General features: G+C 33.6%; 3 protein-coding genes across 3 annotated transcripts; 1 reads left to right on the forward strand and 2 right to left on the reverse strand.

Annotated features, from left to right (window-relative positions):
• Nucleotides 1–961: 961 nt before the first annotated feature.
• LOC106709098 (VPS35 endosomal protein-sorting factor-like) lies at nt 962–9,920 on the reverse strand. The gene is made up of 16 exons (XM_045686770.1): nt 9,839–9,920; nt 9,567–9,708; nt 9,201–9,366; nt 8,818–8,990; nt 8,331–8,673; nt 8,046–8,221; nt 7,610–7,725; nt 7,239–7,420; nt 6,956–7,102; nt 6,482–6,651; nt 6,064–6,223; nt 5,554–5,770; nt 5,144–5,283; nt 4,676–4,844; nt 1,804–2,066; nt 962–1,045 (listed from the first exon to the last, which is right to left on the reverse strand). The coding sequence occupies exons 2-16, from the start codon at nt 9,656–9,658 to the stop codon at nt 968–970; spliced, it is 2,592 nt and encodes an 863-aa protein (XP_045542726.1). The 5' UTR covers nt 9,659–9,708; nt 9,839–9,920; the 3' UTR covers nt 962–967.
• Nucleotides 9,921–11,763: 1,843 nt separating this feature from the next.
• LOC106709006 (PXMP2/4 family protein 4-like) lies at nt 11,764–13,432 on the reverse strand. The gene is made up of 4 exons (XM_014500647.2): nt 12,942–13,432; nt 12,693–12,829; nt 12,264–12,395; nt 11,764–11,970 (listed from the first exon to the last, which is right to left on the reverse strand). The coding sequence occupies exons 1-4, from the start codon at nt 13,066–13,068 to the stop codon at nt 11,779–11,781; spliced, it is 588 nt and encodes a 195-aa protein (XP_014356133.2). The 5' UTR covers nt 13,069–13,432; the 3' UTR covers nt 11,764–11,778.
• Nucleotides 13,433–14,047: 615 nt separating this feature from the next.
• Nucleotides 14,048–19,005, forward strand: LOC106709085 (tectonin beta-propeller repeat-containing protein). Its single transcript, XM_014500776.2, has 6 exons — nt 14,048–16,947; nt 17,040–17,236; nt 17,312–17,521; nt 17,943–18,029; nt 18,130–18,451; nt 18,590–19,005. Exons 1-6 carry the CDS (start codon nt 14,139–14,141, stop codon nt 18,769–18,771), a joined length of 3,807 nt encoding a protein of 1,268 aa, XP_014356262.2. The 5' UTR covers nt 14,048–14,138; the 3' UTR covers nt 18,772–19,005.
• Nucleotides 19,006–19,734: the final 729 nt, after the last annotated feature.

Raw genomic sequence — 19,734 nt, forward strand, 5'->3', positions numbered from 1 at the left:
GTTACAATGGTAGTGTATTCAACGGTCCGAATCAGTTATTCTGTGTATTCCATATATAATTCTGATCTTTTTCCCCAAAATAGGCAATTCCTTTGCAGTCTTCATCCAGTACAGTACATTCCAACTCTCTGTCTTCGTAGCTTATTCATTCATCGATATGGATCGATTGAATGAGGGCGATAGAAATACGCATTCTGACAAGCTTTCAATATTTTGGCATCTTTCCAGTTATAATAAAAATGTAATAAGGAAAAAGGATGTGAAACATGAGGTCACCGACATGCGAGGCAATGCACTAATATGGAACGTGCCACAAGAGGGAGCAGTACTCAAACTACAACATACAGAAAAGAATGTTGTTGAACATCTAACTCACGATGGGTTAGAATGTCGCTTAGTATTTATTTTTTTTACATTTATCATTATCCAACTCTGAAATTGATCATAAGTTAGAATATGCATCATTTTGTGCTGTACTTTCGTCGCAAAAAATCATTGCGTATATAACATGGAAATTAGAACAGAGAATTGTAAAAAAACTTGTTTTTACTTCTTTTGCTAGTACGATCTTTTCTATCAGTTTTCAGAGAGCAGAAGATAAAATTCGCCTCGACCGAATTGGCAAGAGTCCAATATATCAGTTGCCAGTAAGCTGCATAAAAAAATAATGAAAGGATTGTTATGAGTCGGTTCGGCAAATTACTAGTGTTTTGACTAAAAGCAATTTTTTAGCAAACAATTGTAAATAACATTTAAATGTTTTAGTTCTTTCTTTTTCAATAGAATTAGCTTAAGTTGAAGACAGTTTCAGTTTCCATCGAACAAATAAAAAATATTAATATTACGTCTGCTTTAACATCGCTAGAATAAATAAAACCAACAAATAGTTGTAATCATTTCATATTTATTTATCTTATAATTATAGTAATAATGGATAAAATACACAAATGGAATGTTATTTATAATTTCAGATGTTTGTTAATTTATGCAGCAGTTGTCGTGAAGCAGGATTGCTGTCCGCCTCTAAAGCTGTTAGCATAGATTTCTGTAAAAATAATGTATTTTCTCCAATCAGCATATTCAACTACTAACGGTTGATTTTTGCGTCCAAAATCTCCGTTTAAAATATATTGTTATCTCTGTTTTGTAGAAGATAAGGGATGAAGATATGTTTTATACAGATTTTGATTTCGGAAACCAAAGGTAAATGACTTACAAAATTATTAGGGTATCGTATTCCCGTCTCGTACCGTCTACTCCCGTGACGTGATACGACACGATATGACGTTACGATATTATCGTACCGTAGGTTCCATTTCTTATGTTTGATCATTCTTTTCGTAGTGTCATTTTTATATTGTAGGGTTTCACATTTAACGCCGTAAAATTTTTAACAAGAATATAATTTTAATATTTAAGCCTTTTAATTAATCTTTACAAATTTTGTAATGATTTGTGTTTGTTAAAAAAAAAATGGCTCATTTCGTGTCTTTTATTATACGAGGTTTTGTTTAAAATCTTAAGTATGTTAACGACGAATGAGCGCTACTTCACCATGGCAACGACGTGACAATATATAACGAAAATTCATAGAAATAAAATGTACTTCTTGTGAAGACTTAAGTTTTTTATTCATAGAATAAACATTGGTTCCTTCACTAATTATTAATCGAAAGAAACTTCGTTCCATCGGGGTGTCCCTTGACACCTCTCAAGTTTTTCTTTTTTTTTATAATTGCGATATTCCAACAGTAGATTTTTTTTTCAAAAAAGTGATCATATTTTGTAATTGTATGAACTTACCGCATACTTATTGTGTTCTTGCAGTTTTTGTGTCAACATCCACAAGTTGGCGGCCAGACTTGACATGGAGTGTTCACTCAGGTCACCTCGTCTCACCACTCGCCAGAACAATTCCACACCTAAATTGTATTGCTTCTTCATCTCCTTGTTATCTCCTAGCATTTTCAACACGAGCAATATTTCTTGACATATATGAGTTGCGTATTTGTCAATACATTCGATAAACTCTTCTTCGGCGCCATATAATTCGTCATTTGATATCACTGTAAATATTTTCAGAATTAAACTAACATATGTTTGAAAATTTTAGTAGAATTTAGAAGTTCTTTTGGTTCATAAAAAAAAAGAAAAAAATATATATCATGAAGGCCTCTATTTTTTTAATATAATTAAAAATCTGTAAAATAATATATGTACAAAGGTGGGCATTAACTCGTTAATCCGTTAATCGTTAATTAACGAAGTTAACATTTTCCTTAACGGATTAACTTTTAAGTTAAATTCAAAAAGTGTTAACGCTTTTGTTAACTTCCGTTAAATTCTACTTCCGTTAATTTAGTCCGTTAATTGTTACTGTAGACACTTATTGACGTGTTGTCATTTTATTTAAATTATGCATTCAGGCTACATTCGTAAGTTCGGCTATGTTCGGCGACCGTCGGCGAGTCGAATGGTGAATGAGAACGAGAGAGAACGAGAACGAGCGAGTGTGATGCATGTTATACAAATACAATACACCGAGCGGCCGGGATAGACGTAATCAAAAGAGTACCACAGAATCCTTGTTAGAAAATAGTGACGATTTAAACAAACTTACCTCTATCAAATATTGCGAAGTTTAGGCGCTAGACACCTTCAAAGTTTATTAATTATTTCACATTTACACAAATATCTCGAAAAGTCTTTATTACATTTTATTCACATTAAAACTGGTTTTCATTTATTTATTTTAGAACAAGACTTTGTTATAAAATCAACATAAGGTTCGAAAACACTTTACTCTTAATACAATAATTGTTATACGTGATACGCAAAATCTATTAAAAAGGATAAACTCTGCGTTGAATAGCAATCAAAATAATCGAGTGTGCATTACTCTTCAACGTCGTACCTAAAATACAACTAAACTTTGTTGCAGACAAAAATGTTTATTTTAATGTTGGAGATTAAAGACAACAAAAAATAAAAAAATAAATAGTTTATGGTTCATTTGAAACAGCGTACAAATAGGATTTTTTGTCATTGCGTAGATAAGAAACAAACAATGAAAAATAAATTTAAAAATTCGAAAGACGAAATGTGCACGCAATAAACGTTCCTCAAAAACAAAAGGGATTTAGGTGTTTATTACCGTCGTTTGTTTTTTTGGGCTTCTTCATAGTCAACGAAAAATAATTTTAACAACAAAAATATGAACAAAGGATCAAATGGACAGCCGCACAGAGAATGCGATAACGAACTCGATGGATTTATGGCCCCAACCCTTCTAATGGTCGGGGATGCACGTGCGCTTGCACAAAGACAATAGCGAAGATAATTTGATTGTTTACAAAAAAAAAGTATACGACAAAACGAGAAAGAATGAGGAAAAAGATAAAATAATTATGTTAGTGAAATAATGTTAAACTGTGTTATACTAAATTTAATATATGAAATGTCGCCACAAGTGACCTTTACAAAAAGACATCGATTTTTTTACGTATATCGAAAGTTTATTTTAAAATTAATCGAATGTCGTTGAAAATAATTCAAAAAATATTCTTACTAATTAACTATAACGATTTTATAGGTGATAAGAAAGAGAGAAGACATCACCCGCGATCGGTTGTTTTCGTTATGTCGTGTAACTTATGCTCTATACACTGAGAGTAATTTAATTTGATTTAACATATAACAATAGATCGGACGATAGATCATTAGATGATAGAAGTTATCGAAGGCATCTCAGTTGTATAGTTTGATGCGTTGAGATGTATCACTGGATTGGTTATATAGTTTATTTATCAATGTTACAATAAGTTTCCTCTGATGTTAGAAGTTTTATTAATAAATCTATATTAATAAATGAAAAGTACGTAAAAAATTATGTCTGTTCGTGGGCCCTTAGCTAAAATAAAATAAAAAAATATTACCAAATTATACATAAAATTAAATGTTCAGTTGTTGGAGTATGAGCAAATGAATACCCGGGTGCAAATAGTAACAGATAAATGTAAATAAATACTGCACAAAAGTTTTGATTGTTTTCTTTTGAATATTATCACATGTCTTACTGTTTAATAGAAAATTTATGTTGTCTAAATTTAGTTAGCTCTCTAATTCCGTGACGTTGGATTGTCGATAAAAAAATTGACTGAAAAAGTCAATTGTCCATCATTGTCAGTGTAGTATACAAGTAAGTGTGTGTAACTAGTGCATGCTATGTCATTATTATGGTACAGGCATTAGTACATCGCTCCTAATGTCTAAATTATATTTATATAACTATATATTATATAACTAAACTATAGATAGGATTAGCGATCGCTCGAGATTTCGTAAGCGCAGTAAAAAAATAGCCTAAGTTCTATTGAAAGTCTCGACAAAATCGGTCCATACTATTCGGAGATTATTCATATGGCCATTTAATATAAACAAAAATTAACTTTAACTGTTAACTTTAACTTGCGTTAAATTTTCGTAAATTAAACGCTTTAACGATTAACGAAGTTAAATTTTTATTTAACGAATTAACGATTAACGAAGTTAAATTTTTATTTAACGAATTAACGATTAACGAAGTTAAATTTTTATTTAACGAATTAACGATTAACGAAGTTAACTTTTTGATTAACTGTGCCCACCTATGTATATGTAGAATCTTATCACGAACCAGAGTCAATGGTATATATGTATTTCTCTCTCGTCATATGGCAGAGCAAGTCCAAAGTCTTAAGCAGTAAGTTATAATAGAGCGGATCTGTCTTCTTCCATTGCACTCGTTCCAAAACTTTTATAAAACCACTCAGTACGTAAGCTTTACGATTACTGTCCACGTTGTCCTGAAAAACGCAATAATCTAGATACCATTTTTATTTGTATATATTAATTAACTACCCTACTCAGAGTCTTTAAGTCATTAAGAAAGTTCTTTAGTTTAATTTAAGTATGAGAGATCTTTTCTAAGCAACTGTTTAAGTAAACATCAAACAATTTTTGTGTGGGATAAAGGATTGCAAGTAGAAAGAGATAAATTCCGGAGTTGCCGTTTCATTAATTTAGCAAACATATTTGTGTTAACATTTTAAAATATTTTTACCAATTCCCATGGATCCTAGAACATTTAAAGTAGGAGACTTACTGGAAGTATGAGCAATGTGGAGAGAAAGTTGCTGAGCAGACCGGCCAGCCTGTCATGTGTGGGTTTATCTTGACCGTCCTCTTTGACATATTGAGGAATGTTTGGTATTATCCCCACCAATGCTTTGAAATTTGCTTCAGCTGTAAACAATTACAAAAAATAGCCACCTGTAGAGTTATCTTCCAGTTAAGAAAACATAAGTACATACATATAGTAGACGTTTTTTAAAGATTTGGTTAGCATCTAAAGTATCAGAGACCTAAACATCTGCCACATTACAATCTTTCCTCTTGATTTTATCTTCTTTCAATTTCTTTTTTACAAAAAAAAAAGCTGATCATTCATCTGTAACTCATTTGATTGTTGAGAATGGTTAATAAATAGAAACATTGACATAATATCACTGTTACCCTGCCCGATGCATCCGTTGAGCAGCGCGGCCTGTCCGCTGAGCAGGTAGAGGTGCGCGCGCGTCAACATGCAGCGGAGCGACGGCGCCGTCACGCAGCAGTACGCTGCGCACGCGCGCTGCACCCACCTGCCCCGCCCACCTGCACCACCAGCCGCGCCCACCTCGCCCATCTCCCCCACCTCGCCTCCCGCGCGGCACGATAGCGCATTAACTGCCTAATATTACCGAACGTACTTCATTTTACAAACATATCAACATTCTAAAATGATAATGTATTATTGCTTTATATTGTTTCATTTATAACTAGCTTTTACCCGCGACTCCGTCCGCGCGGAATAAAAAATAGAAAACGGGGTAAAAATTACCCTATGTCCGTTTCCTGGTTCTAAGCTACCTGCCCACCAATTTTCAGTCAAATCGATTCAGCCGTTCTTGAGTTATAAATAGTGTAACTAACACGACTTTCTTTTATATATATAAGATTACATGATTAATATTACAAACTAACATGAACCAGAGCGACGAGGACCGCGTCCAGTTTAATAAACGCGGCGCGACAGTCGACGTAGAAGCTGAGCTGCTGCTCCGGCTCCTCGTGGTACACGGCGTGTACTAACTTTATGATCAGATCCGCGCACACTTTTATCTCGTCATCCACTGTTGCTAGACTACAAAAACAATTTTTTACACATTTATTATCAAATATTTAAGTTATGGTTAGTATTAAGCAAGTTCACTTTTCTTAAACCGTATTCGTTTCTCTATATAATAATAGATTAAAAACTATGGTAGCGATTTTAGTGTGTTGCGAAGTATTGAATAACATGTTTTAATTACTATTAGTTCTTGTTGTGAACGTAAACTTGTTTAGTTAAGGGAATTTACTTACTCTCCTACGCTCTCTCACATTTTTCTATGTATCTTACCTGATAGAGTCGTGCAGTATGCAGCAGAGGCGCATCAGACTTGCGATAATAACGGGATCCTCTATAGAGGTGGTGCTGCATCTCTCGAAGAACACGGATAGAATCGTCTTGGCCATGCCCGTGCGGGCGCTTGACGTTTGCACCAATTCCAAGAGTGGCATGAATGCATCCTGAAATTGTTAATTGTGGTATAGACGTGGAGCTTGATGTGTATGTTATATCTTAGTAATATTATAGATGCAAATGTTTGGATGAATGTTTGTGTCTACGAATCTCGCTGAAATTTGGCACAAATATAGAACATAGTCTAGAAGAAAACTAATTTAGTTTTTTTAAATTACGCACAGACGTAGTCCATGCAAAAGCTAGTCATTTATAAAGCGAGATCTTCCACTTCTAAATATACACTTTAAAAGTTAAGACATAAACTAAATGTAGTCATATTTTGCATGGGAAAACTAATAAATCTCTCACCATTAGAAACAGTTCCTCAACATCAGGAATGGACTTGAGCATCCTCTTGACGACCAGATGGAAGTTTGAGGAGAACTCCTCAGCGGGCTTGCCGCACTTCAGCATGAACCGGATTGTACCGCGCAGAATTATATTGGTATGTTGTGTCTGGAAGAATTCAAACATTTACTAGCAGTACATCTATGAAAACAAAAGCTTTTTTGTGATAATGGGAAATATGGCTTCGATTTTTTTTTTTTTGGGTAATTCTAAATTCTTCATGTATATAATGCCAGTAACATACAGAGAGCTGAGTACAGGCGAACTGTAGCCAGGGTTCGAGGACGTGCAGGAAGCTGATGGTAGACTTGATGTTGCTGGCGATCTTCCACCAGCTCTGGCTGAGCGCCTCCGACGACAGCCGGTGGTGGCTGCCTGCCTTGCATAGGTGCTCGCCCAGAGAGGCCAGTACGGGACTTAGAAGCACTATATAACAACAAGCTATACTAGATTTCGGTTGCCAAAACATTCGTACAAATACATATTATCTTTTGGCATAAATAAATAATATATTATAATATATAATAATATAGCAATAATAAAATATTTAAAAATTGTAGATAAATGTATGTATTTTTGAATAATTTCGAGCGTTAATTAAAATATTAATCTCACCCATTTTATCAGCAGATTTGTGTATCATTTCCAATATTCTTGTGGATTTTTCAATAATATCTTGAGATTCGAATGAAGATAGAATGCAAGCCAGGAACAATTCACTTGAAATGGACCTGGATTTTTAAAAAGAAATCTTACTAATATTATAAATGCGAATGTTTAGATGGATCGCTGGATTGATAGAACATAGTCTGGAAGAACACAAAGGCTACCTAATTACGTTTTTTTTCTTCGCGGGGACGGAGTCACTGGCGATAGCTAGTGTTACTAAATAGATATCATTCAAACTTTATGGCAGGTATCTTCGAGCGCAAGTGTTCAGAATTGGTACTAGGTATACCTAGTCCTAAGACACTTCGGTGCAGCGTCTCATTTGAAAATCCGAGCCGCCATAAAGTTTGGATAGCAACGTTTTATTTTATTTTTTACGTACTTATTTTCGAGCACATCGCATTGATTCAAAAACTCCTCCAAAAGTGTATGTTTAGATTTGTGATAATTAAGTGTTCCGAACATCAACCAGTTGACCGCTGGCTCATACAGATTCAAGTATTGGTCTTGTGTCAACAGTTGTGTACCATATTTTTTAGTCATCATTGGATGGAAAATCTGTAAAGACAGTACATTAATAATATTTAACATAGGTATTTTTTTCCTAATCCAAGTATTTTACCTAAAACTCTACCTGTAATAATTACAATTACAAAAAAAAATTAACCTGTTCATAATCCTCAAGAAATTCTTTAAGATTATCATAGAAAAATTCCTCACTATCCTTTCCCAACAGCTTTGCCGCGACATTACATAGATATACACGTAAGTAAACGGCAACCAATGGGTTAGCGATGCCTCTAATCATTGTGGTCAGTCTTTTAATGACCGGTTTGATTTCATTTTTGTTAATAAAAACGTAGCACTTCAACAATGACATTTCCATATATAACCGAGGTAGTAGTTCTCTTATTGATGCCATTTTAAACATCCAATTCTGACAAGTCTCTTTGGCTGATTCTGGGACTCGTGCCGGATCTATATCCATTGGAGATTTAATTAAACTGTCACTGAAATTGAATATGGAAATAAATTTCATTAAATTTTACATGTTAATAACCTAATGGTGTTGTATAGAAATTTTAAAAAAATATTAAAGTACCTTTGGACTATGGCCACCAAATCATCAGAATATATGAAAAATCAATAATTACCTATTGCTTTTATTTTTTAACCGATTGAAAACCAAATTTCCGAAATTGTCCAATATATCACATATCAATATAAATTTGCTCGGATAAAACTGCATTACATTGAAGTCTGAGAGTAACTTTGAGCATTGAATGCATATTTTGAAGGCTTTTACTCTTTGTTCCGTTTCCCATGCCTAGTAAAAAAAAAGAATTACAATACAGTTGGACCTGGATAAGCAATAAACCTCTATAAGCGAGAAAACAGCATAAGTCTGTTGGACTCTCACTTACCTAGGTTCGGCTGTATAATATTTTTAAAAACATTTTTTGAATTTGAATTTTACGCCATTACTATCACACAAACCCCTTTAGAAAAAGTAAGGCAAATGAAGCCATACATTTACCTTTTTAATTTCTTCATCAAGCATATTAATTTTCCCAACAAACTCCTGCTGACTTAGGCCTATAGTCTTTCTGATAGAACCCTCATCAAAGTCATCCAACTGTTCTAATCTATGTTTTACTTTCTCATTTAAATTTGATACCTGTCTTATAAGAGCTGAAAACGAACTAACTTAAAATGTAACAAAAAAGAAAAAAAAAGTAATGATTAGTTTAACAAACTCAACATTTTACCCTATTAGAAGTGCAATAAATGTATAATTAAGATATAAATTTTATTTTCAAAATGTATTCAAAGTGCTAAAAAATATTATACCTGCAGGTGAAACTTTTTTAAATATAGAGGATGAGCATTCTAATTTTGTTACCTTTTTCTCCACCCGGCAAAAAACTGCTTACAATTGTCAACTTTTCCCCTGTTGTATATTTGTTTAATATATTCACTCTTCTTTTGCTCCATGATTGTATATAATTTTTTTGTGTATCAATTTCAATTACAGGTTCCAAGTCCTTAATAACAAAATATTCATAACATTCACAATTATTGAACAAATATATAAGCAGAAGAAACAATAGTATCCATATTTTTATTGTAATCAGTAGATTTAAGATTTAGATTAGCACTTTATTTTTATATTACCTCATTATCATTAGCCTGTTCAAATTTTAACAAGGGATCAGGCTCTTCAAATGCTTCAGTCCATTTGTTTATACTTTCAATAAAATTTTTGCTCTTACTCTGCTTCTAGAACAAAAATAAGTTAAATCTTGGTTTATTTTAGTTCAGGCTAAAAGACACAAGTTAAATTTCACTTTTACACTTGTAAATTATATTTAACTAACCACATTTATGACTTCCACCTTTAATGGATGGGTGGATACTTTTATACTGGGGTAATCATGACTATCCTTTGTTGCTTTTTTGAGTGTAGTCCTGTTAATGTAAATAAACAATATTTTAACTTCATTATTTTACTGTAGTAAATTTTCCAAAACATTCATTATTAAACTTTTCGGATTACCATTTATAAGAGGGCATATCGCTTATCTTTAAGGTTTCTACAATAGTTAATTAAAAATTATAAGTAAATTTTCTTTGTATGCAATAAAAACGAAAATGTAAGAACAGAAATTCTGTTTAAGTTCTGTTACAGAAGTAACAATGACAGTGACAGACTGACAGATTACTAGACAATACAAGAATCAAAGAATATATATATATATAAGTTGACAGTTTCAGAATTAAAAAAAAACATACAGATTATAATCCCACAATCACCTAAAGGGGTACTCAAATTACGAATTTGGCAAGGTCCTGGCACACCTATCTCGCCTCTACCACATTCATACATCTACGCATGCATGCTCATTGGTACAGGTGTTCTAAATACCGCCCTTCTTTGTTCCCCTCCTACAGTAGGATATGACACTAATCTAGTCCGTCTAGGGCCAAGATAGACTAGATTGGTGGGCCTACTTTCAAGTACGATTTCTATTTCACGGATTTGATGAAATCAACTTGATAAAAGCTATGAACCTGGTCCTACTTGCATATTTATTATTTCTGGATTATTTTACTCTGAGCGGAGAAGTAGCACATTGAAATAATATTTGAATGAATTAAATTGTAAATGGATATTAACTGAAACCAACATTTAATATTGTATTATTTAATAACAAATAAATTTATTAAATATAACATAACATTATATCTGTATCACAATCACAATTAATCTAGTATACAATTTCGTCCATAGGATATTATCACAAATTTAATTATCTTATTCATATAAAACTTTGCAATAAATACTATTTTATGTAAAACGGGAATAAATAAACCTTTACCTTAACATAGACAATAAATAATTTAATATCTTTTTAAATTCCAATCCAAAATTTTAATCGGCTAATGTGTTTTCAACACTAATACTACGAGCAAAAATAAATAAAATTAATTATAATACATTATACAAATACAATCTGAAATACTATGTATCTAGTAAATTTATCTAGAAGGAACTTTAATTCTAAACTTGTGGTTAAGTTATACATTAAACCCAACCAAGTCTAGTGTACAATATCTTATGTTACTTTAAGGCCCTTCGTACACAGGGGAACGTAAAACTTCAAAACGATATTTCTATCTGTTATCGCTAAAGCCAGACGATCGCAACCTGTTTGTCAAGATTGGCGTTGGAAAAGTTGCTGCGATTTTAAAGATGGCGGAGCGAATCTATCCAGTAGACATGTAGTCGCTATGCCTCTGCCTGTACTGACCGAATAGATGACGCGCGTCGACGATTTAACGTTATGTATTAAACACCGTAACACCGATAATGGTTTCGACAAATTATATTGACTTGGTTATGTTGGGCCTTACAATGCCATGCCATTGGAATCATTTTCATTATATGTAAAAACAATTATTTATCTCAATGCCAAAATGCCACAATCCAAAAAAGAGGTAAAGATTATGCTAAGACAACTCAGTAGACTTAAGAATTCTAATACTGATATTCTATCTTTTAAGAAAAAATTGCCTAATAAATAATATAAAATTTGTCTAATAAGTAATAATTCTCATATATTACTGAGCATTTTAACATTATTTTGTTTTGCTCTTTGAGGTATATCTTCCTTCTCAAGATGTTTCATATATGCAAGAAAGCATGTCCACATGAGACTGCACACACTGATGAAGGGTACTCTGTTTTTTGGTGGAATGAAACAGAAGTTCACTAGAGCCACAGCTGGCCATATGGAGGCTCCAACCTGAGAAAAGTAGGGTGATAGTTTTTACTTTATAAAAGTTCAATAAAATTATTATAACAACATTTTGAATTAACCTTTGACATGATGTAATCAAAGCTTAAAAGAAGTGTATGTACATGTGTTGAAGTCCATGTTTTGTCCCTACCAAAGATTATAGAGTCCAAGGTGATGATGACATATTATGTCATGGGTGTAACAGACAATTTTATAGTTTTCTTAATTTGTCAAATATGGAGTGGAATTTATTGAAAGTAATCCAGAGGGCATATCAAAATATTAACTTAAATATGTACCTTATATGTAGGCCAGAATTTTGCATTTACTTCTGCTACTGCTTCATCAAAAGATTTCATCTCAAGCAAACTCATCCCAAAGTAAAAACTGCACATAGCAAATGGGGTGTATGTCACAGTTTCAACAGCCGTCTGAAAATAGAAATGCCCATGTTTCAATGATGTAAAATTAAGTGAAAAAGTCAATGACACATTGAAAAGAAAATTATCTAAAATATGCTAATGTCTTTCAAGGTTATTTCCAAATTATTTTATTCTGAGAAACACTATATAATATGTTTGTTTTACACAAGATTATTCACTATGCTCATATAAGTTATAGCAAATATATTCAAATAAAAGTATATCTTTAAAGAAAGTAAATGATTTAAACATGACATGTTTCTTCACTCTATATTATCTTTCATAAAAATTAATCAATAAATTTACCTTTATAAGTCCAGCACGAATAGTATTTCCAGGCCACATTATACTGGCTATAGTTAGCCATGTGTACAAAGTAGGTGCAACATAACAGGAACCCCATAAGCCAAAACGTGCACATCTCCACCAATCATAGCCTTCATCTGAAAATGTACAATTATTCGATTACTTACTACATAATACCTGAGCCGTAGACATACATATCATTGACACTTCACCCACATAAGTTACATAAAATTATTACTCATAGCTTACCACTGTCTTTTGTTTCAAATGTCTGTTGGATAAAACTTGAAATTGGCCAAATAACGCCATAAGATGCCATACCCCTTAATAAAGGATAGTTATGATATACTACTTTTATTTTACTTAGCACACTCATATTGCTATACTTTTAAAGATACAAATAAACACAGTATACTAGGAGAAATGTTTTGAAAGAAAAAAAATACTGCAAAATGGGATAATGTTTTTCTGGCAATATCTCAACTACGACTCGGAAGTTTTAACTGAGACCACTGACGAATCTATTTCTAAACATGGCCTTGGATGGCTTTTTCGCAGTAAGTTTAATTTCAGCACGGATCACAATCTGAATTAGTTACAAGTAAATTAATTGTTATGCAAGTTAAATTATGCGTAACATTATATGGATTCATTGTTTGTTTTTTTGGATTTTATACTTGATTTTTCCAATTTAATTTTAACAAATTCGATTTTTATTTAGATTGGAGGTTAGTAAATCAACTTTATGTCAATGTCAGGTCAATTCAGACAGAATTCAACATGTGGATGTTTGTCAATGTCAGATGATAATGATAAATTTGACGTTTAAGCTTGGTTTACATTATGCCAGTACAACAGGACAGCCTTTTCCTATTAGGAAAGGATGGGAAGGGGAAGTGGATTGAAGGTGAAAGAAGGGACGCATAGGAAGGGGAAATATCCTCTTTCTGGGCGTCCTCTTATCCGTTGATCAAAGTTAGGCAACGCATCTGCATTTGCGGATGTCTATGGGCAACGGTCGCCTCGCTATTTCGGCGAATTCTGGTGGCCGTTTGCTCGTTTGCCACCTTTTGATTAAAAAAAAATACAGTCGAATTGATAACCTCCTTCTTTTTGAAGTCGGCTAAAAAGAAAAAAGTTTGGACTGGATGTTTTGTATTTTGTACTCTATGAAATAGCAAATGTCAAAAAAGCAGTGAGATGAGACACTGTGACACTGTGAGACAAACCCAGAGAGAACTTGCTTTGGTTTTGGATTTTGAACACTTGTAAAGCAAAGCAAATATATTTTCAATATTTTATTGTAATTCCATTCGTAAATGTAGTTAAAAATATTTTATTTGTATATTAGAATATAAGCGTAATAAAATGAATTCGGAGCTAAACGTGCATAGGTAATTGTAATTTATCGTTTCTGACGATCACTAATCGATCGCTTTATTAAAAATGTCTAGTAATTCTCTTTTATTCTCAATCAATAATGAGGGTAAGGTATACGCTCTCTCGACGAGTGGATCTTGTTGGAGAGAATTTATGTATCTTGGCATAGAGTTTAAAACATTGTCAGCAGTCCCGCATTTTTTGTGGGCAGTGGGAGGTGATCGGCAAATTTACCTTCACGTCCACGGTCTAGAGATACCAATTCGTGTAAAAGAGGAGTCCTATGAGAACGAGAGATGGCTTCCTTTGGAAGGGTTTTCTGGAAGACTGCTACCAACAGACAGATATCATTTTTCGTCCCAGGATGGAAGCAAAGATAGGTCAATAGATTCCATAAGGCTTCCTTCTATGGCGTGGCAATGGGAAGGGGACTGGCAACTGGAATTGACATTGGATGGCCAACCATTAGATCATGATGGATGGAGTTATGCAGTTGACTTTCCAGCACAATTTGGTCCAGTAAAGCAATGGAAGTCTTGTGTGAGAAGAAGAAAATGGATTCGATATCGAAAATTTAGTGCAATGAATTCTTGGTGTGCTATAGCTCCTCTACACAAAGATCCAACACAAGAACCTTTCATTGATGTTAATATTGGAGGTAATCAAATTCCATATGCCTCACCAGGCACACTTGCAGTATGGGCTATCACGGCTCATGGGCGTGTCATGTATAGAACTGGTGTTAGTACAAGTTCTCCTGAGGGACAAAAATGGATCAATGTCAGTATTCCACCAAATTGTGATATTAAGCAAATTTCTGTAGGCCCTACAGGGCTAGTTTGGGCTTTATTATGGACAGGAAGGGCTATAATTAGAAAAGGAGTAACTAAAGATTGTCCCTCTGGGGAAGCATGGCTTGAAGTCAAGTCTCCTCCTGAAACAAAACTTTCTGTAATCTCAGTTGGAGTCAATGTTGTTTGGGCTGTAAGCACTGATACTAGAGTATGGTTTAGAAAAGGCATTGATGGAAATTCCGCAGGCAATTCGGAAATAGCCGCAATGGGCACTGGATGGTTGGAAATTAATGGAAATATGGTTCATGTATCTGTAGGTATCAATGATCAAGTTTTTGCTATTGGGGAATCCAACAAGAATGTTTATTGGAGAAGTGGCATAACCCCAGCTGAGTTGACTGGTAAAAGATGGAGAATGGTGCAAGCTAACATGCAATTAAGTCGTACATCAAGCACAGCAAGCATTATTTCATCGGCCTCAAATCCAAAACATCATAGCCTCACTATGTTAACTGAATCAAATACAAGTGAGTTAAAGTCTAACATTAACTTGCATAGCTCTTGGGAAGAATCACATTCTGCACCCATTGAGAATACATTGCCTATTAAATCTGCTAGAGAATCAAGGGCCAAGAAAAATAATAATGTTGAAACCATTGACTTGAGTGGGAAAAGTTATGAAACTACATTAAAAAATCCTCGCGCATGGAGCCCTGTGCGCAGTGTAGGCTCTGTTGTTGGTATGGAAGCACAACCAGACAGTGACAGCAGTGTATTTGATACTGATTCTGGAATGTTTTTTGATGATGAAGTAAGTCAAACAGCTTGGGGAACTTGTGATACATCCTGGGCCTTTGTGGAAGCAGGCGGCTGTTCTGTGGACACAGTTCAAGTGCCTCATTGGTTTTCAGACTCACAAAATGTTTTTAATTCAGATATTACAGCTAAATGGAGATTTTCAATATTAGAGAGTTTAAAAAGTAGGAACAGTGTGAATGTAGATTTATCTCTCTACGGTTTGGCTATTGAAGAGAAAGGTTGGACGAGAAGCAGTGAGGCTAGGTTAGTTAATGCTAATAACTCCAGTGAGGACTGCATAATCTCTCTGTATTGGCATGCTACTGAAAATACTGGCACCTTATCTGTCTTCCAACCCGATGGCACAATCAAGTTTATTCTAAATTTAGGTGAAATCAGCAGTATTACTACATGTTCAGAGCCAGGAAATCCTAGAATTTCTTTGGTTGTTCCAAACCAAAGTAAAGATGTGATTAAAATACAATATATGACTGAAATGGAACAGGAGGAGTGGGTGAATGTGTTAGTTGATATCACATCTCAAATACATGGGCTGTCAGGCAGGCCTTCCAATAACTCTGTATGGGCAATAACAAGTTCAGGAGATATACTCAATTGGGATCCTTTGCCAGCTAGATTAAATTGTGAAGAAAATGGTAGATATACCAAAGAATTTCAAGTCTTTGGAAAGAATATGACTTCTGGGTTTTCAACAGCACTACACAATAATTTCATTCCTGGTTGCATACTAAAAATGTCAGGATGTTTATTTGATGACATAACAAGATTTCACATAAACCTACAGGGCCCTGAAGTAAAGAAGCAAAGGCATAAAATAGAGACTGAAGTAACTGAAATTCCTTTTCATTTTAATGTCAGATTTGATGAAAACACAGTTGTGTGTAATTCAAAAGTTTCTGGTAATTGGGGAGCAGAAGAACGTCACAAACTACCCCTGGCTAAAGGTCAAGAATTTTCCATGAAAATTGTATCCGAAATTAAAGGATTCACTGTAGTAATCAATGATGAGAAGTATTGCTCTTATAAGCATAGAATGTCACCTGAAACAATAACTTCTGTATTAGTTCAGGGACAGTTGAGACTTTATGCAATGGAATATTCATCAACTAGTGTCATAATTGGTCCTGATGAAATGTTTTGGCGTATGATGGGAGGCTATTTACGTAAAATCGAGTGCAGTCAGAATGGTTTTGTGTGGGGTATTTCTCATGATCACAGGGCTTGGGTTTACACTGGTGGTTGGGGTGGTGGTATTTTGAAAGGTAGGTAAAAATGGTATGTGTATTAAATGATTTAAAGATGTTCTAACCAAGGAAATATTAATTCCACAATATTTAAAACGTAATTGTTCCAGGAATTGGTGGAAATGAAGCCATCCATGCAATGAGTGATACACAAACTTATTGTGTTTATGAAAACCAAAGATGGAATCCATTGTCAGGATATACATCCACTGGACTCCCCACTGACCGCTATATGTGGAGTGACATAACTGGCAAACTAAAAAGAACAAGAGAACATACCAAGCTGCTAAATCGACATTGGCATTGGGTATGTTAAGTTTGTCTTATCAATCTTCTATATATAAAAGTATGTTCTGTTTTTCCAACAATGCCATTGTTTTAGGTATCAGAATGGATGGTGGATTACAATACCCCTGGAGGGGTTGATAATGAGGGATGGCAATATGCCACGGATTTTCCAGCTCCATATCACGGCAAAAAGATCTTTACAGATTGTGTTCGTCGGCGTCGATGGTACAGAAAAGCTCAAATCAACACCGAGGGTCCCTGGGTCCGTGCTGGAAATACCGGACTACTTGATATTTCTATTTGGGTATGTAAAAATCGTTAATTACCTAGGTCCTAGAATATAGTAAATTCATAAGGCAATTTGTACCAATATTTGATATTAACTAATATTATTCCCTTACAGAAAAACCTTTTAGCATTGGCATCATTTTTATTACAAACTAGCTGTCACTTGTGATTCTTCTATATCTATGCCAAATTTCATAGAGATCTGTTGATCCCCTCTGCAGATACCTTCTAACAAATATCCATCTAAACATTTGTATTTATAAAATTAGTAAGATTTATTTGTTCAAATGTTATTTGGTTTCTAGCCAAGAAATGTATGACACATTTATTCAATTCAAAAAGCATCTGTTCATCAATTAATCTTTAACATCTTCTATATTGTATTTAAGATATTTTTAATAAGTGCAAGATATTCAGTGTTCTTTTCTGTTTGATAGACTAACGGAAAAGATACTTCTGTGTGGGCGGTGACTGTTGGAGGTGACGCCATCTACAGGACTGGAGTCACACCCACCACTCCTACAGTAAGTGCATTGAGTTGAATTGTTAAACCCTCATATAAAATAACTTTGTGTTTAACATTTTATTAAATAATAAAACTTCCAACATATTTATAATTTTCAGGGTGCCCATTGGGAACATGTGAATAGCCCACAAGCTTTACTAGCAATTAGCACATGCAATAATATTGTTTGGACTGTAGGACGAAAAGGAGAACTGTATTATAGACAAGGCGTATCTGAAGAGAACCCTGGTGGTTCCGATTGGAAACTAATAGAAGCACCAAAATGTGGTTTCACTTATGGTCAGAAGGGGTCGGTTGGTGCAAAAGTAATTTCTCTAACCAAAACCTCGGCTTGGGTTTTACTCACCAATGGTACGATTGCTGTTAGAACTGGTATAAGTAAAGAACAACAAGATGGTAAACAGTGGAAATTTATATCAGGTAAGAATTAGAACTATTATTAAAAATCAAAATAAGGAATAATTCCTTAGAGAAAAAATATACAACTTTAAATTGAGTATTTTATGCAATATTTTTTCCTTAAGTCAGTGAATGAAAATACTTTCTTCATCACTATAGATTGTGAGCAATCATTCAAACATGTATCGAGTATCGAGCGTGAGATCTGGGCGGTGCGGTCGGACGGCGCGTTGCAACGTCGACTGGGTGTGACAGCGGAGAACCCGGCCGGCACCACCTGGCAAATGGTGCTACCTGCTAACCTCATATACGTCTCGGCCAGAGGAGGATGCTTTGCATAGAATTACTAGCAAATTTAACCATAAAACTCCCAATGTCCTGACCCTCATTTATACATATTTTAGTCTCAATTTTGTCAACCTGATTTAAAGGAATGTTGATATGTGTTAATACAAGTAAGCTGCAGTGAAGTTCCAGGTTATCATGATATTCAAGAAGTATTGCCTATGGTTTAGAATTTTTGGCTATGTGATAAAAATTTGTATGAGTTAATTTTTATAATTTAATGTATTGAAAACCAAAAATTTTGCTTTTTTAAAATTATTTATTATATTTTTATTAATTGGTTCTAAAAGTTGGATGAATGGCGAATTTTACATAATTTTACCAGTGTTTATAAGAAAAATAATGTATAACGTGCTAAAATCGCAGAAAATTTTACATAAATATATTTGTAGAATCTATCTTATTTAAAAATACTGTATTACTTATCATTGCTTTCTTATGGTAGCTAAATGGCAGTGTTTTCGTATTAGATTATAATTTAGACATGGTTTAAATTCCATTTTTTACAAAATATTTAGTACATTCGGACTTAAAAATGTTTCTGGAAGATTTCTTATCACTTTTTAATGAATATATTCTAGGTCATTTTTTATGTAAAATATTCAGGGTTCATAATAACTAACATTCCCATATTAAAGATCTCTTGTAGATTTAAAATGTACTGAATTTACTTTGGTTGCTCAAAGAATATATTTTTTTGTAGGTACTTTATTTATTGAATAGGATTTAATGGAGTTTTTTTTATTTATATCGTTTGTATAATGTACATAAACGGCTAGTCAGTCTAAATTAAAGATTCTTTTTTTTATTCCTATTATATAAAATAAGAAAAAGTATTAAGAAAATTGTACCAAAAACTTAAGCTTAATGCTTCCCATGGTAATTAAAATGTTGCCTTTAATACTGCTTTTTATTTATCCCCATCATATTTAATAACTATTATTTTAAATAGTCATTTT

This window comes from Papilio machaon, chromosome 4, assembly GCF_912999745.1.
Source record: "Papilio machaon chromosome 4, ilPapMach1.1, whole genome shotgun sequence".
Classification (NCBI taxonomy): domain Eukaryota; kingdom Metazoa; phylum Arthropoda; class Insecta; order Lepidoptera; family Papilionidae; genus Papilio; species Papilio machaon.

Coding starts and splice junctions, on each gene's coding strand:
- LOC106709006 (XM_014500647.2), bottom strand. CDS start 13,068: ATGAGTGTGCTAAGTAAAATAAAAGTAGTATATCATAACTATCCTTTA. Junction 12,830..12,941: donor ATTTGAAACAAAAGACAGTG/GTAAGCTATGAG, acceptor GTACATTTTCAG/ATGAAGGCTATGATTGGTGG. Junction 11,971..12,263: donor AATTCTGGCCTACATATAAG/GTACATATTTAA, acceptor TACTTTTCTCAG/GTTGGAGCCTCCATATGGCC.
- LOC106709085 (XM_014500776.2), top strand. CDS start 14,139: ATGTCTAGTAATTCTCTTTTATTCTCAATCAATAATGAGGGTAAGGTA. Junction 16,948..17,039: donor GGGTGGTGGTATTTTGAAAG/GTAGGTAAAAAT, acceptor TAATTGTTCCAG/GAATTGGTGGAAATGAAGCC. Junction 17,237..17,311: donor TAAATCGACATTGGCATTGG/GTATGTTAAGTT, acceptor CCATTGTTTTAG/GTATCAGAATGGATGGTGGA.
- LOC106709098 (XM_045686770.1), bottom strand. CDS start 9,658: ATGGAGCAAAAGAAGAGTGAATATATTAAACAAATATACAACAGGGGA. Junction 6,652..6,955: donor TTGAGGAACTGTTTCTAATG/GTGAGAGATTTA, acceptor TAACAATTTCAG/GATGCATTCATGCCACTCTT. Junction 1,046..1,803: donor AAGAACACAATAAGTATGCG/GTAAGTTCATAC, acceptor TTATTTTTACAG/AAATCTATGCTAACAGCTTT.